We start from the raw sequence: 17,815 nt of genomic DNA on the forward strand, positions 1-17,815 counted from the left end.
CACTAGATTTGTGGTGGGGGTGGGGGTATAGCTCAGTGGTAGAGCATTTGACTGCACTAGATTTTGGGTGTATTTTGTTCTGTTAGAAGAAACTGTTTCCTGAAATTATAAATCAAGAAAAACTTATGTATACACACAAATAAGATTAAATACAATGAAGGGATAGGATATAATTGTAAAAATGAACATTTAAAAACATTTTAAAAACGAATTGATAAAATAAGAAATTTTGTTGAAAATCAAAAGAAAAACAATTAAAAAATGCTAAGGTTGAAAATCTAAGGAATCATGGGAAAAAGGCCATGAGTTCTATGTGCTGTATTCCCCTAGAACTGGAATTTTGTTTTGCAGTTCTCCTTGATTGGTAAACTTGGTCTTGGCTGGATGTTCTTCCTGATCTTCTGGGAGAGGGGCCTGTAGCATTAATTCTCAAGTGTATTTGCTCTAGGCAGAATTGTACAGCCCTTGCCAGGGGGCCAGGCTTTTTTCCCCTAAAGCTTTCCCCACAATCTCAGACGATGAGAATGAAAATGGCCGCCTCCCAATCTCTATCCTCAGAATCTATCACTTGGGGCTGCACTCCTCAATGTGCCCTCGGAAAAACAGTGAATCACTCCTATCTCCCTGGTCTCTGTCTACACGTCCTGTTCACACAGCCTGTGATTGAGTGTTTCTGTCTCAGGCAGGCCACCCCTTTTGGAGTCTCTGAACCCTGCAGATTTCTCCTGGGTGCTCCTATGCTGCTTCTCTTGGGGGAGGGAGGGTATCTCACAGGTTCTGCTGCTTACTGGGCACCTTCTTAGAGAGCAGTCACCTGAATGCTGCATTTCACAGTTTATGGCTATCCTGAGCTGAGAGCCCACTTATGTGCCCATTCTTTGCAGCTGGGTTTTTCACTCTGATGCCTGGGAGCTCTGCCACACTCAGGCACCCCTGGTCTCCCTGTGACCTTGAGTATCCTGAGACCACACTGTCCTATCTGGGGATCCACCCTGACCTCATCCCTCACTGGAGCAGACTTCTAAAAGTTCTGATTTTGTGTTCTGCTGCTATATTACTTGGGAGCAGCTGGATGACAGAGGCTCCTTACCCCCATGTCTGTCTTCCTATTTAACACCTCAGATTCACTTCTCCACATCTTTTACCTTGCAGAAAGTGGTTGTTTTCTATTCATATAGTTGCAGCAATTTTATTCTTTGGTCCCTGGTTGAGTTCACAGGCATTCAGAATGATTTGATACCTATTTAGCTGAATTCCTGGGACCAGATGAAATTTTGTCTCCTACTCCTATGCCATCTTGGACTCAGATATGGATAAGTTCTCAAAACATACAGTTTCCTAAGAATGAATGATAAAGAAATAAAAAATCTGTATTGATTGATTCCTAGAAAGGAGACCAAATCAGTAATCAAAATCCATCTAACATAAAAAAGTCCATAAACAGATGGCTTCACTGACTAGTGCTAACCATTGAAAGATTTAATTACTGTCCCCAGACTCTTCCTAAAAATTGAGGGGATGCTTCCAAACTCATTTTATAAGGTCAATTTCTGATAACAAAAAAAGCAGACAAGGACACTGAAAATGAGGAAATTGCAAGCCAATATCCCTGATGTATAGAGATGCAAAAATCTTCAAAAAAAAATTAGTGAACTGAATTCAACAATGCATTCAAAGGATCATATACTATAATTAGGTGGGGATTCCTACAAGCAAGAATGATTCAACATCTGCAAATCAATCAACCTGATACACCACATTGCAAAATTAAGGATAAAAATCATATCATCATTTCAATAGTTGTAGCAAAAGTATTTGACAATATTCCACATTTGTTTATGATAAAATATCAATTGTGACAGAAGGAACTGAATATAATAAAGGTCATATATGAAAGATCCACAGCTAACATCATACTCAATGTCGAAAAGGTGAAATCTTTTCTCTAAGATCAGGAACAAGACAAGGATGTCCATTTTGCCACTTTATTCAACATAGTATTGGAATTCCTAGCAACAGTAATTAGCCATCTAAAAGAGATAATAGGCATCCAGGTTGGAAAGGGAGAAGTAAAACTATTTGCAAGTAACATAGTTCTATATATAGAAAACCCTAAAGGTTCCACTAAAAAATTATTAGAACTCATAAATGTATTTAGTAAAGTTGCAGGATAGAAAATCTATATGCAGAAATCTTTTGTGTTTCTATACACTGAGAATAGACTATAAGAAAAATATATATATACTAAGAAAACAGTCCCATTTACAATTGCTAGAAGCAATTTCAAATTTCAATTTCAAATTCTTTAGAAAAGAATGACATACCTAGGAATAAATTTAACCAAGGAAACGTAGATCTACACACTGAAAGCCAGAACTGATGAAAGAAATTGAAGAAGACAAATAAATGGAAAGATACTCCATGCTCATGAACTGGAAGAATTAATATCATGTTCAGGCTGGCTGCCCAAAGTTATGTAGAGGTTACATGCAATCCCCATCAAAATCAAAATCCCAGTGGCAATTTTTAGAACTGGAACAGATACTTAGAACTGGAACAGATATAGAATTTGTAGAAATCACAGAAGATCACAAGTAGCCAAAACAAACTTAAGAAAGGAGAACAAAACTGGAGGCATCACACTTTCTGATTTTTAACTGTACTACAAAATTCTAGTCATCAAAACAGGAATGTATTGGCTGTAAAACAGACAAATAGATCAATGGAAGAAAATAAACAACCCAGAAATAAACCTGCACATACATGGTCAATAAGTTTACAGTGAAGGAGCAAAGAATATACAATGGAGAAATGGTAGTTTCTTCAGTAAGTAGTGTTGGAATAATTGGATAGCCATATGCAAAAGAATGAAACTCTGATGAAAGAAATTGAAGAAGACAAATAAATGGAAAGATACTCCATGCTCATGAACTGGAAGAATTAATATTTTACACAATACACCAAAATTAACTCAAAAGTAAGACCTACGTGTAATCAAAATTCCTAGAAGAAAAGGTATGCAGTTGTCACTTTGTAATCCTCTCAGGAGCTTATTGAGTGTAATCTGAAACTGGCCCCTATACTCAGAGGACAAGGAGGTAGGACACTCCAGGTTGGTAAGTGATATTTTTAATAAGTAAAAGGAACTTACATGTAAGGCATGTCTTGGGTGGCAGCAAAGCAAATGGATCCCCATGACCACCCACCAAATCTTAAAAGTTTAGCAAGAGACCATAACTGGGTCCAGTTACGTATACTGTGCGGGTATTCTCAGCACCACATCATTATCTCAAGGCTTTGTCCTTGGAGCAACCTCTGGAAGCAGTAAAGGCAAGAGGAACCCACATTCCAAGGGAGGAGGTAGCAAGCCTTTGATAGCCTGGGGTCCAGCTCGCAGGTCAACTGGTCGTCACATCTTTTCAATGAGCTTCCCCAATATTCCACCCCTCATGACCAGCTTTTATAAACTCATGTGCTCCCTTGTGAAATGAGCCAGAGAGAGAGAGAGAGAGAGAGAGGAAGGGAAGCAGGCTCCCTGCCAAGCAGAGAGCCCAATGTGGGGCTTAATCCCAGGACCCTGGGATCATGACGTGAGCTGAAGCAGAGGCTTTAACCCATTGAGCCATGCAGGCGCCCCACAGCAAGAGGTTTTATTGTCTTGGAGTGGCTCCTTTGGTGACTGTTTTGCTGCATTGGAGTCTAATGCCATAGCAACAATACAGGTGCATGTAAGGAAACACAGATTAAATAAGACAGTGATTACAAAATCGATGACAGTTCTTTTATAAGAACCCTTGATCTGAGCTATTGATTTATTAAGTCTCCTAAGCTGAGGATTGGATTACTTAGGGCATTCACTTGTATGTCATGTGATTTAATAAAGATGACACATTAGCAGATTCATTGGGATGAACACACATTGTGTTTGGTTAATGGCACAGGTACCTCCTTATGAGTCAGTAAGAATGTCTAAGGCCATTTTATTTTGGAGTACAGCTTTATAAGTAATAAGTAAGTACAGCTTACCAGAGACATTTCAGTATTCATTAAGGACAGGCTTTATTGCTATCATTCAGTGCTTGCTGAGTGAATCTATTAAGGGCTTCACGTTTGCTATTAATGTCTTCTAAATCTAAGCCAATGGAGGGGACAAAGACCATGGCAAAATGGTCTTACCAGTGGAAAAACCAAACATTTCCCCTGACTTGAGGAAAGGGAGGTTAGCACCTTTAGAAACTTGACCTGGTTGTACATACCATACATGTTGTCCACGGGAAGCAGCACTGTCAGGTGTGAAGACATGAACTGGGGACAGGATATGCCATTACCAGGACCCCCATTTTCTCTATTCTTTCCGTGGTACATGCTTCTTTTCAGATATAGTGCGTTTTAACAGTTCCAGCGTGTAGCAGGACAGGAAGATCTTAGTGGAGATTGAGTGGTTCTTCACCTAAGGGTGTGAAGAAACTCACCTGTCTCAGTGTGGTATTGCATTGTAAATTTTAGTAGGTAATTCCTTTTTCAAGAATGAGGGATGTGATTTCCACAACATAGTGTTTTGATCCACTGTGAGATTTTGGGCTTTGGTTGTTTCCAGAAACTTCTATGTCTTTACAATATTGGGTCTCTGAGCAGGGATCCCTTGTCTGGCATATGAGGCAATAGGCCCTATTGTTTGGTCATTTAAATATATTAAAACCTCAGACAGTACTTTTTGTCCAGTTGGCCGAGGTAACTTTGCCAAAGTATTTGCAAAGTATTTAATGGGCTGTTTTAATACCCATTTTCCTTTCTACCAATCCTGCTGCTTGTGGTTGTAGGGGAGATGGAACCTTTGTTTAATGTCACATTTTATTATTCATTCTTGCACATCCTGGCCTTTCAAATTTGACCTCTGATAATTATGTGTTTGATGGGGTTTTTACATACATGGTACTCAGTTCCTTAATCCCCTAATGATGACAGCCTGGTTTGTAGGGTGGCAGGGAAAAGTGTGGGTTGGGTTAGACCAGATGCAATATCTGCATAAACCAAGGCATATTTAGAACCCTCACTTAGAGGAGGCCAATATAATCAATTTGCTAATTTCTCACAGGTTAGGAACTCCAGTGGATGGCCTGATTCTTTCGGCAGTTGCCTTTGGTGTTATTTAGGACACACAGCATGCTGTTATTACTTTAATCAAGTCAGTGTACTATGAGGGCGGCCTGGCATCTTTAGCAATATGCCATCCTACTTGGGCATTGTGGGAGCCACTCTTTATATGCACCCAATTTGCCTAAACTACTGACGGGTCAGTAGCTAGGGCTCATTCCCAAGCTAGGGCACCGACTTCCTGATTGCTAGAGGGGTGTCAGTGTCTTAAGAACTGGGACATGAAGAACATTGAGAATCACTTCAGGCTCTTGAAGATGGACCCGAATGTCATATTATATATATATATCTTGACCCCACAGAGACTTTTTAATGATGAGCTTTCCATTGTTCAAGCCATAAATTTAATCCCTCAAAACAGTCTAATTATCAGTACAAAGGGTTAATGGCAATAGCTCCTGAGTGATCAGTAGCCAGACCACCATAAGCTCAGTATACTAGTGGCTATACTGGCTGCTGTGTGAGAAGTTTTACCTGGAGGAGCACTGTGTACATTGCTAGGCACTGTTGCTCTTTGGGGGTATATTGAGGTTTTGCCCCCTTCCAGAGCTGGAACCAAAATTCCAGAGGCATTCTCCCCTTTTGTTATCTCTGCCATAGTGTCTGACCCATATCTTTTGGAGTCATAGACACATCAAATTAAAAAGTAGCAATACTTAGGAGATGGCCAGAGCTTTAATCTGTTTTATTAATATTTTTGCCTTCTCAAAGGCAACATGCTGCTATTGCCCCCAGTCTTATATGTGTCCTTTTTTTACCAGGCAGCATAAGGAATGGGGAGCACTGTGCCAGGTAGACCTTAAAAGTCTTCCCAAACCCCAAAATCCCTATAAAGGACTGCACCTCTTTCCCATTCTTAGAAGTTGGATAGCCTTGTACCTTTTCAGTTACAGCTTTATGACTCTTAGCCTACCAGATCATACCTTAAAACTTCTAGCAGTGTGTAGGCATTGAATTTTCTTTGGGTTCATTGCCCATCTTCTTCCTCACAGATGTTCCTGAGCAAAGCCTGCAGGTGTCCTGCAGCAGAGGTAAAATCTTTACATGTTAACATTGTATTATCAGTGTATTGGGCCCATTTTGCTGATGTGGGGAAGGAGAATAGGGATAGGTCCCCAGCTACCATTGTATGACATATCGTGGCACTTGTACACATAATTTTAGGGGAGCACTTGTAAAGTTCATTATTATCTCTCCAACATGAAAGCAATTTAATCTTAGTTATCAGAAACCTATTAAATTCTTTTCCATGAGTGTTTTTAAAGATGAAGCACTGTTGTAGGGACACTTTTTGCAAAGCATCAGAGCAAAACAGTAACTGCAAATGACAGAAGCCTAAAAATGGTCATTTGATTTGATGAGGGTTCATTATTATGCAATGAACAAGAGAACTATAGCTCTATTATTAAAAGCCCCTCCCTTTTTTTCCTGGCAATGTTTTTGTTATCTCCAGAAGTATTTATATTTCAAAGACATGATAAGATTTATAAACTTAAGGGGACAGAGAAAGATGTAAGTTTTCTCCTAGGAGTTTTGGGGTAATTGCTATTTAAAAGTAGGGGTCAGAGGGCACCTGGGTGGCTCAGTTGGTTAAGCAACTGCCTTCAGCTCAGGTCATGATCCTGGAGTCCTGGGATGGAGTCCTACATCAGGCTCCCAGCTCCAAGGGGAGTCTGCTTCTCCCTCTGACCATCTTCCCTCTCATGTTCTCTCTCACTGTCTCTCTCTCAAAGAAATAAATAAAATCTTTAAAAAAAAAAAAGTAGGGGTTAGAAGGTATGGGGCATTTTGTCTGTTTCCTCATCAATTACCATAGCATCCTAGTCAGGCTTTCTTCTAAGTTCTCATATCTTAATACATTGTACCCTCTTTGCTTTGTAAAACAGGACACTAAGGTCTCCAATTTATTGCTTTCCTCTCCCATCTTGTCTGCCACCCCCAGAGCTAGCAGAGTAGTGGACAGTCACATATCCTTTTTTTTCCCATTTTATTTCTTTTCAGTGTTCCAGGATTCATTGTTTATGCACCACACCCAGTGCTCCATGCCCTCTGTAATACCCGCCACCAGGCTCACCGAACCCCCCAACCCCCTCCCCTCCAAAACCCTGTTTGTTTCTCAGTGTCCACAGTCTCTCATGGTTTGTCTCCCCCTCCAAATTCCCCCAACTCACTTCTCTTTTTTTTGTTGTTTTAAATATTTTATTTATTTATTTGACAGAGGGAGAGAGATCACAAGTAGGCAGAGAGGCAGACAGAGAGAGAGAGGAGGAAGCAGGCCCCCTGCTGAGCAGAGAGCCCAATGTGGGGCTCAATCCCAGGACCCTGAGATCATGACCTGAGCCAAAGGCAGAGACTTTAACCCACTGAGCCACTCAGGTGCCCCTCACTTCTCCTTTTCTAAACTCAGTTCTTCTAACTTTCTTCAGCCTCTAGTTGGGCATCACTGGCCAGCTGAACTACCCACAGCAGAAGCCCACTATAGCAACCATGTTTCCCTTCTCTGTCCCAGTGTGATATGTGCATTTCCTCCAAGTTTACCTTAGATTGGCTGGCATTTTCTGGGTGTCCACATATTCATGTAGTAGTCCATAGGCATCGAAAATACAGGCCACATTTCCTTACAAAGAATTTGATGGCTAATTTGGGATTTTTCCTGTGGATGCCTCATTCCCAAAGCCTATTTCTTTGGTCTCTGTGCTGGCTTGCCAATTGTCTTTATAGCCCTCTTGGGAGCTTCTTAGCTATAATCTGAAACTGACCCCTATACTCAGAGGACAAAGAAAGACCAAAGAAAGAGGTAGTCCACTCTGGGTTGGTAGGTGGTAGTTTTAATTAGCAAAGGGAATTTAAATATGAAGTTTGTTTTGGGTGGCAGCAGGATGAATGGATCTTTGTGCCTGCCCACCAAACCTTTCTTTTTTTAATTTTATTTATTAGTTACTTGAGAGAGAGACAGACAGAGATAGAGCGAGCATGAGCAGGGAGGAGAGGGAGAAGCAGGCTTCCCGCCAAGCAGGGAGCCTTATGCGGGACTCGATTCCAGGACCAGGATCATGACCCAAGCAGATGGCAGCTGCTTAACTGACTGAGCCATCCAGGTGCCCCCAACCTACCCACCAAATCTTAAAAGTTTATAAAGAAGCCTTAACTGGGTTCAGTCAAGTATACTGTGCAGGTGTTCTCAATATCACATCATCGTCTCAAGGCTGTGTCCTTAGAGCAGCCTCTGGGAGCAGGAAAGGCAAGTGGAACGTATATCCTAGGATAGGGAAGAGGGTAAGGAGCTTTTAATTGCCTGGGGTCCAGCTCACAGGTAACCTGGTGGTCATATCTTTTTCATGACCCTCTCCAGCACTGGTAAGGTCCTTGACGTTGGTCTTAGTGATTTTTAAAAAATTCTGGCTCTAAGTGCAAGGGATACAAAAGCAAAAATGAACAAATGGGGCTACTTCTTAGTAAAAAGCTAGTGCACAGTGAAGGAAAACATCAATAAAACAAAAAGGCAACCTAGTAAATGGGAAACAATATTTGCAAATAATTTATCTATTAAGGGGTTAATATCCAAAATATATAAAGGACTCATATAACTCAACAACAAAAAACAACCCAATTATAAAATGGGCAGAGTAACTAAATAGACTTTTTTTTTCTAAAGAAGATATAATGATGGCTAATAGGCACATGAAAACATGTTCCATATCACTAATTATCAGTGAAATGAAAACCACAATGTGCGGGGCGCCTGGATGGCTCAGTGGGTTGAGCCTCTGCCTTTGGCTCAGGTCATGATCTCAGGATCCTGGGATCAAGCCCCACATCGGGCTCTCTGCTCAGCGGGGAGCCTACTTCCCCTCCTTGCCTCTCTGCCTACTTGTGATCTCTCTCTCTCTCTCTGTGTCAAATAAATACATAAAATCTTTTAAAAAAAACACAATGTGATGTCATCTCATACCTATTAGAATGGCTATTATCAAAAAGGCAAGAAGTAACAAGTGTTGGAGAATATGTGAAGAAAAAGATACTCTTATATGTTATTGGTGGGAATGTAAATGTAAATTGGTGTAGCCACTATGGAAAGCAGTATGGAGATTTGTCAAGAAATTAAAAATAGAATGACTGTAGGATCCAGATATTCCACTTCTGAGTATTTATTGATGAATACAAAAACATTAATTCAAGTAGATATATGCACCCCTATGTTCATTGCGGCAGTATTTATAGTAGCCAGAATATGGAAACAACCTAAGTGTCCATCCATGGATGAATGGATAAAGATGTGGTACACATACACACACACACTGGAATGCTACTTAGCCACACATAAGGAAATCTTGCCATTTGTGATAATATGGATGGATCTTGAGGGTATTATGCTAAGTGAAAAATCTGATAGAAAAAGGCAAATAACATGATTTTACTATATGTGGCTTCTAAAATAACAAAACAAATGGACAAACCAAACCAAACAAAAAGAAACTCATAGATACACAGATCCATGATTACCAGAGGAGAAAGTGTGTTGGGGGATGGGTGAGAGAGCTTATTTGTATGGTGGTGGATGGTAACTAACAGTGGTCATTACTTTGTAGTATATGAAAATATCAAATTATAATATTTACAGCTGAAACCTATATAATGCTGTATGCCCATTTTACCTCAAATAATAAAAGACATATTAAGTATATCTTGAGGAAAAAAATAATTTACTAATTTAGCTTGTTGATTTTAGTTTGATTATTTTCAGAATGCCATCACAGACTTCTGAAATCTAATTCTACTTAGTTATCAACAACGGCAGGGAACAGCTTTATGCCTGGGTGACAGCCATTGGTGACTGGCCATTGGTGTCTGGACCTTTTCCTTAAAGCTATTTCTACTTTATTTAGGAAGCTTGGCGCCAGTAATGTTTGTTTTCATATCTCTGTGTACCTTTCATCTCTTTCTCCTCTTCCTTTCCTTACCTTTTTCTCTAATTATTCACTGTGGAATATAGGAGTACATGTTTTTCAGCTCACTGTACACCTCATATACCTTATTGTCAAAGCTGTATAGTCAGCAGTTGAAAGCACTCAGCTTTGCAAGTCTTAATTAAGATTACTGTTTTCGGTACTATTGACCTCTCATTTGGGATAGCATTAGTGCACATCAACAAAATACACAGTTTTCCTGAATCATCACTATTAGAAAAAGATACTTTGTGAGTTACAAAATCAGTCATGTTCCTGAAATTTGTAGTAAAAGAGACCTGTTAGAAACCTTCTTGAGCTTTTGGAAACAATCTCCTGGTTTTGTCCTATCCCATAAACATAACTGAACAGTTACTTATAAACCATTACTGAACCAAGCTGAGCTCTCACCTTGCTGTTACTTATTCCTAGATACTAAAATCCTGGAGTATTATTTAAATTGTGAAAGAGAAAAACTTAGGAAATATATAAAGATCTCAATCTGAGACTATCCATTGGGAGAAATCCATTTGTACTAGAGTATGCAAAGGAGGCATCTTTACAATTACCACCCAAGCAGGGTATGTATACAAGTGCAGTCAAGTTTATTGAGAGCTGAGTGAAAAGGTGGTAGTAGAAACAATGGGCAAGAATTGAGTTGGGGGAAAGATGAAGAAAAATTGATTAGTAGAGTTTTGTGCGTTTTTTTGCCAGGGTGCTGCTACGACAAAGTCAGAAAGCCTAAATACTCCCTGTTGAAGTCAGTGGCTACTGTTAGTCACTGAAAATAAGATGTACTTTCAGAACATCTAAAACCAGTTATTGCAATTGACAGTGAGAATACAGAATTTGTCAAATATATACTATAGTGAAATCATGGAACAGTGTAAATATACCTCTGAACATATGAAGACAGTTTAATTTTTAAAAATGAAAAATAAATATAAAGATATTTAATGTCTGAGCTTTTATTAAAAATTCAAATGCAGTTCAGTAACTGAGTGTTTTGTGAAAATATGTACAACATTTGAGGGTGCATTTTAGCTTTATTACCAAGGAATAAAGAGAAGAAAAGTGCATATTCTGCCTTATACTTTAATCTTTTCATCACTATAATACACATTATATTTGTAAAAGTTACTAGTTTAGTCATTATAAAAGAAGATTCAAAGAGAAGTATCTGAAATATTGTACCTAAAGACAGATGAATCCTTTGTAAAAGAAAGAATCCGTCTGAGAAACAGGAAATGATTGATTTATTTTCTGAAATTAAAAAATAAGTGGGAAAATTAGTTCAACTTCTATTAAGTCTTACTTTAAGGTCACATTGTAGGTTAGTGTGCTCCTATTATGGGGGACATAAAAACCAATATCTATTCAAAACTGTCTCTTGAGATTATGATTTAGAAACAGGTTTGCTTATTCTGGTTTGTCTCAAATTACTGCTAATAAGTATTCCTCCTCAGTCAATGCATTGTTTCAACCTTCATTAATTTTTTTTAAGAAAGCTGGAGGTTTTTTCTGAGAAAATTATAGCATTAAAAAGTCTACTCCATGATGCTTTTGCATGTGAATTTGAAGGGAAGAGTACTTTATTTTACAAATAAATTAACTCTAACCAAAAATCTGTTGTTTTATGTCTTAGGACAAAGTTGTTGCTGTTCAGTTCTGTAACAATGGAGACAGGTAACTATGTAGTACATATCTGTGTATACAGATGTTTGACATATTTTACCTCTATTCTTTCAGAAGTAGCTCCCTCTACTGTAGTACTTTATTTCTGTTCAGTTTCTTAAGCTGAAAGCCCTTGTCTATTTTTGATAACATCCTTACCCTGTTCTTTTTAAACTCCTATCCAAGTAGTAGCCATACTTTATTAGTTCTTCCTTTCTGAGTGATTTCTTTTTTGTTTATTTTGGTTTTTTTCCATTCCTATTATCACTCACCTTGGCCAAGGATTCCATTATTTAACCCATTACCTCCAGTTTTCTTCTCCTTTCAAAATATATCCTGTCTATTTCTGCCAAATCCACATTGCTCTGTTCAGAAATCTTTAGTGTTTCCTCTTTGTCTATAGAATAGAATTCAAATGTCTTATGAATTCAAAACTTTTTATAACTTAACTTAGACCTACATTCTTTTCTCATTTACTATCTCCCATATAAATCATTACATTTAACCTAATTGACTTAATCATTGCTCTTGTTACATCCATATATCTGTATTTTTTCTCCTGTTCATTGATTTGCTTATACTTTACCTCACACCATTCTTAACCAGAAATATCACCCTCTACTCCCCCTCACTTCTCTTTCCCTCCTACAGTCTCCCTCTCCCTTCTGCTTTCCTTTACTCTACTTTTCTTCTCCCTCGAGTCCCTTTCTCTTCTGAGTCCTGTCTTCCCATGTTCTACCTGAACCATTTTCTGACTGCTCCAGATTTTATCCATATTGTCTTCCTTTGAACATCTGTTTTACTTATTGTCTCTCTTACTCATATGATATGTATTTCCTGTATCTGTAAACTCAGAAATTATGTACAGGTATTTGTACACCCTCTCAAATGTTTGACCCCAAAAGGTTGATAATCTTTTTGCCCTGGTCTAAAAATTAACCTAGAATAGATTTTAAAATGTAACCACTTAACATAAATGTGTAACCATATATTTCTATAAGAACTTTATGTGGGTGACCATGTTTTATGTTAATTAAATTTATTTTTTTAAATTTTTTGACCATGTTTTATTTTTAAATATTTTTCAGACAGTGGGTGATTGCTATGATGAATTTGTTCATCTTTATTAAATGCAAGAGTAAATAATGATGGTCCACATAGAGTGAAGTTTATATTAGGAATGAGAAAACCTTCAGATAATTTTTTGAGGTTGATTTATTGCACTATACTGAGGTATACACTTGAAGGTTTGTACAGCTATGATTCTTTCATGCTAGAGGAATCTGAAGTTTTTTAATTCTTTGCCTTTTCCCTAAAGGAAAAACATTATTTTATCTTACATTAGTTATGTGGACAATAAACAAAGGATGTCCAATTTTACTAATAAAGATGCAGTTTAGAATAAAAGTAACGTTTTTTTTCTTTCAGAATAACAAGATATTAAAGTACTTTAGCATATAGTATTGCCAAGGGTTTAGGAAAAGTGAGCACTCACTCTCCCACAACTTTTAAGAGATAGTAAAATGTTAAAAAAAAAAAAACTTTTGAGGCAAATAACTCACCAAAAGCTTTAAAAATGTGCTGACCATTTGACTCAGCAAAGATATGTATAAGGTTGTACAAAGATACATACAGAGATATTCATCACAACATTATTTTTAATGGTGAAGAATAGAAATAGTATAAATATTTTCATTAGGGAGTTATTAAATTTTTATGCATCCATATAGCTGAGTACCTATTAAAAGTGACAGTAGTTTTCTATAAACCTAGAGATGTATCTATAAAATAAACATAAAACATTATATGTAGTATAATTCTGTTTCCTGTAGGGGAAAATAGAAAAGTATTTATGTATGTTTTTAATTAAGTTTGGTAGAATAGAAATGAAAGTATAAACAGTGATAGAATTATGGGTGAATGAATGTATTTTTGTAAGTTTTATTGAGATATAATGCAAATAACATAACTTCAGTGTTTTCTGATATATTCACAGGATTGTGCAGCCTTTACCACAATTTCAGAACATTTTTATCACCCCAAAATAGAATTTCCATACCCTTCAGCTATCACTCTCCAGTATCTTTACCTGCCCACCCTTAACTCTGGGCAGCCTTTAATCCAGTTTTTATCTTTATAGATTTGCCTCTTCTGGAGATTTTAAATAAATTGTATTATACAATGTATTTTTTGTGACTGATTTCTATCAGTTAATGTATTGTTTTCAAGATTCAGTCCTGTTGCAACATGTATCATTATTTCATTTCTCTTTATTGCTGAATAATATTTGATTGTATGGATGCCACAATTTGTTCATCCCTTTATTAGTTGATGGACATTGGATTGTTATAACTTTTTGGCTTGTGATGAATAATACCATGAATATTCTTATACAAGTTTTTATGTAGACTTAATGTTTGGTTTCTCATGGATTTATACCTGGGAGTAGAATTGTTGAGTTATATGGTGACTCTCTTTATCATTTTGAGGAACTGCAAAACTGTGTTCCAAAGTGTATAATTTTCATTCCTCCCAGTAGTGTATGGGGATGAACGTATTACTTTCATAATTGAAAAAAAAAGTGATTTCTTAATTTGGAAAAAAGTAATAAGGGTATTTCACTGTTTCTCTGCAGTTTAAGATTTGTTAGTGGAAGTAGAGATGGAACAGCAAGAATTTGGCAATATCAGCAACAAGAATGGAAGAGTATAGTGCTAGATATGGCTACTAAAATGACTGGGTAAGATTGGCTGTTAGATATTTCAGTGGTTCTCATATGGTATACTGTCTTTTGATTTACTGAATTATATATTATTATATGGATTCGTAAACAGTTTGTAGTTCTTTGGTAGACTTGAAGTATACACCTATATTTAGTCTCTAAGTAAATTGCCTTTTGCTGTTGACAGACTGTATGATAGAAACATTAATAGTCATTCAAAATTCTGATCTCTTGTGAACCAAAGAGCTCTACTCTGCTAATGCCCTCAGAGTTATTTCTGCCTTAGTTTTCTATAGGTCATTTTTAATATCTGTCTATACTACTTTCTACTTTGAGGGTTGTCCAAATGTCATCATAAGCTTAACTATTTATCTGTCTTACTGGGGTTACCTTTATAATGTTACATATTGTTAGCATTCCTACTCAATAGTATAAGTACACTTAATCAGCATTCTGTTTCATCCTCTTCCCTGTTGATTGGAAGATACATGATTACATCTTTAGGGCATTACAGTTTCTATAGGGTAAGGCTCTGGAATCAATTATCTTCCCATTAATAACAATATGGAACTGACATTGTAGTCCTAGCCAGCTATTCTTACCATGTTCAACTAAATTAAAAGTTAATGAATTTCTTGCTGCTCTTTTACAAGATCTGTTAGTTTCAAAATGTATTACTTAAGGGAATCAAGTGTCCATTTTATGTTTCCTTCATATTTTCTGGTAGCCAACATGATCTTATATTTTATTTTTCAAGGGATTATAGATTTTTTTTGTAGTTTCACTTTTTTTGTTCTAGTGTAACAAATTTTTTTTGTCATTTTGTGTCTTCTCTCTTCCTAACATAAGATTATGGGTTTTGCCCTACTTAGGTACTTTTTATTATTTTATTTTGTGAGTACTTAAAAACATAGTTTAGGATTTTTTTATCTAAAAATTTGCAAGCTACTGGAGAGGTTTTTTTTTTTTTCCATAATTTGCTATTTTAGATATACCGTTGTCAGTAATTTACAGTGTGTGAATACTGCAAATTATTTTATTTAGGAATAATGTGCCATCTGGAGAAGACAAGGTCACTAAACTTAAGGTGACTATGGTGGCCTGGGATCGCTATGACACCACAGTTATTACTGCAGTGAACAATTTCCTTTTGAAAGTATGGAATTCTATCACAGGGCAACTTCTTCATACTTTATCTGTAAGTATTTTTGGAATAATTAAACTGATCAAAAAGGGCATTATTCCAGAATACAGGAAATTTAAATTTTAGTTTACTTTCTATGACTTACTTACCCTTGGAGAAGTAAATATTTCAGTTACCTTTGTTGACGTATCTACAAAATAAGGATGGCACATGGTATAGCTGCTAAAAGCAGATATGAAAACATTTCAAGATCCTTTTGAAGTCTGGTAATTATTTATTTTGTAAAATGCATTTAAGGATATGTAAGTTATTCTGTTTTTAGCAGTAGTTGGGATTTTTGTTATTATTGTTTTAGGGGTAGAGCTAACTTTATTTTGACAAGAGCCTCCTTTATGTTCTACTTTCAGGGATTCATTTATGCAAGACATAGAGGTAAGGGGAAAAAGTAAGAGAAAAGGTGGTTTTTCCTCTTCTAAAAATGTATTTGTTGTAGTAAGATAGGATTAATAACAGAAGTCACATAGGTGGGGTTGTTTATTGGTTTATCATGCACACTTCAGGTTAAATACCACTTAAAAGCCTTATTTCCTATCTGCTTCAATTATCAGTTCCTAAATACTTTAGGACAGGGCCAAATGATTTCCATGCAGTTTACAAAGCAGTTAAGTGATAAGGACTAGAATCCAGCTCTCCTGACAAAATTCACTTTGTAGTATACCATGGTATCATCCTTATTTGACTCCTATGTCAGGTTTTCTAAAGATCTGTTTAATTTTGGGAGGATTTCCATATACCTCCCAATTCTCTTTGCTAACACTATGTTAATGGAGTTTTAGATTCTTTTTTTAATTTGCTTAACCAATTTTTATCCCCTTCTGCCTTTCCCTATTCCCTGATAGAAGTTTCTGTTAATTATGTGTAGAAAAATATATACTATTTGCTTGATTCTTGATTAGTAAATGTTCATCTGTGTGCATGCTTCAGTAGAAATACAGTATGAGCCACATATGTAATAAATAGTTTTTCTAGTGGCTGCAAGAGAAAAAGTAAAGCACAATAGGTGAAATTAATTTTAAAAATATATTTTATTCCCCCTTATGGTTTGTCTCCCTCCCAATCCCATCTTGTTTCATTGATTCTTCTCCTACCCACTTAAGCCCCCATGTTGCATCACCACTTCCTCATATCAGGGAGATCATATGATAGTTGTCTTTCTCTGCTTGACGGGAAGGGGGCGTGGGGTTATGGACATTGGGGAGGGTATGTGCTTTGGTGAGTGCTGTGAAGTGTGTAAACCTGGCGATTCACAGACCTGTACCCCTGGGGATAAAAATACATGTTTATAAAAAAATAAAAAATTAAAAAATATATATATATATTTTATTTAACCCAGTATATCCAAAATAGTAGCATTTCAGCATGTAACTAATATGAAAATTATTAACTATTTTCTGTTTTTAAAATACAAAATCTTTGAAATCTAGTGTGTATTTTATATTTACATAACATCTCAATTTGGACTAGCCACATTTCAGATGCTTAATAGCCACATGGGGCTAACTGCATATGAGACTGCACAGGTCTGTATCTCTCAAAATCGCAATTTCAAAGTTTGTGTCATAGCCACTGGCTTTATAGATCTATGTAAAATTCTGTCTTAACAAGTACCTTAATTTAGAATTTTGTTTAGTGGGACTCTTCCCATGGGTCGATTCATGGATCATCTGTTTTCAGTGAATTTTACTAAAAAAATTTAGAACAGAATATGTTTATTTTTAGTCCTTGTAATAGTCAAATCTATTTAGTTTTGATATTTATCTTTTCTGTATTAACAATTTGTTTATTGGGATCTTAGTGTAGTGTAAAGTTCTTCCACTCAGCAAATACTTACTGAGCATTTACTGTGTGCCAGCAACTGAGTTAGATATTAGGAATAAACAGTAAATTAGAGAGTTCCCATCATCCTGGGATTTACAGCATTTTAAGAAAAAAATAAAAATAACAAGAAAAGCCACACAAAAATTAATTAAAATAAATGGTCAGTAGAAAAGAAGTGCAAAATACAATGCAAGTTTCTAATAGGGTGACCAAACCTGGTCTAAAACTACTTGACCCTGGTCAAAATAGGGTCAGAGAGGTTTCCTAAGGAAGTTCAATTTGGGTTAAGATTTGAAA

General features: G+C 36.6%; 1 protein-coding gene across 1 annotated transcript in view; it reads left to right on the top strand.

Moving 5' to 3' along the window:
• BRWD3 (bromodomain and WD repeat domain containing 3) overlaps window positions 1-17,815 on the top strand; it is a 218,871-nt gene that overhangs the window by 96,488 nt on the left and 104,568 nt on the right. The window contains exons 12-14 of the mRNA XM_059385220.1: window positions 11,746-11,786; window positions 14,410-14,514; window positions 15,541-15,694. Of these exons, the coding sequence (XP_059241203.1) occupies window positions 11,746-11,786; window positions 14,410-14,514; window positions 15,541-15,694 (300 nt within the window). The remainder of the gene's footprint in view (window positions 1-11,745; window positions 11,787-14,409; window positions 14,515-15,540; window positions 15,695-17,815) is intronic.

The sequence above is a fragment of the Mustela nigripes genome, chromosome X, assembly GCF_022355385.1.
Source record: "Mustela nigripes isolate SB6536 chromosome X, MUSNIG.SB6536, whole genome shotgun sequence".
Taxonomy (NCBI): domain Eukaryota; kingdom Metazoa; phylum Chordata; class Mammalia; order Carnivora; family Mustelidae; genus Mustela; species Mustela nigripes.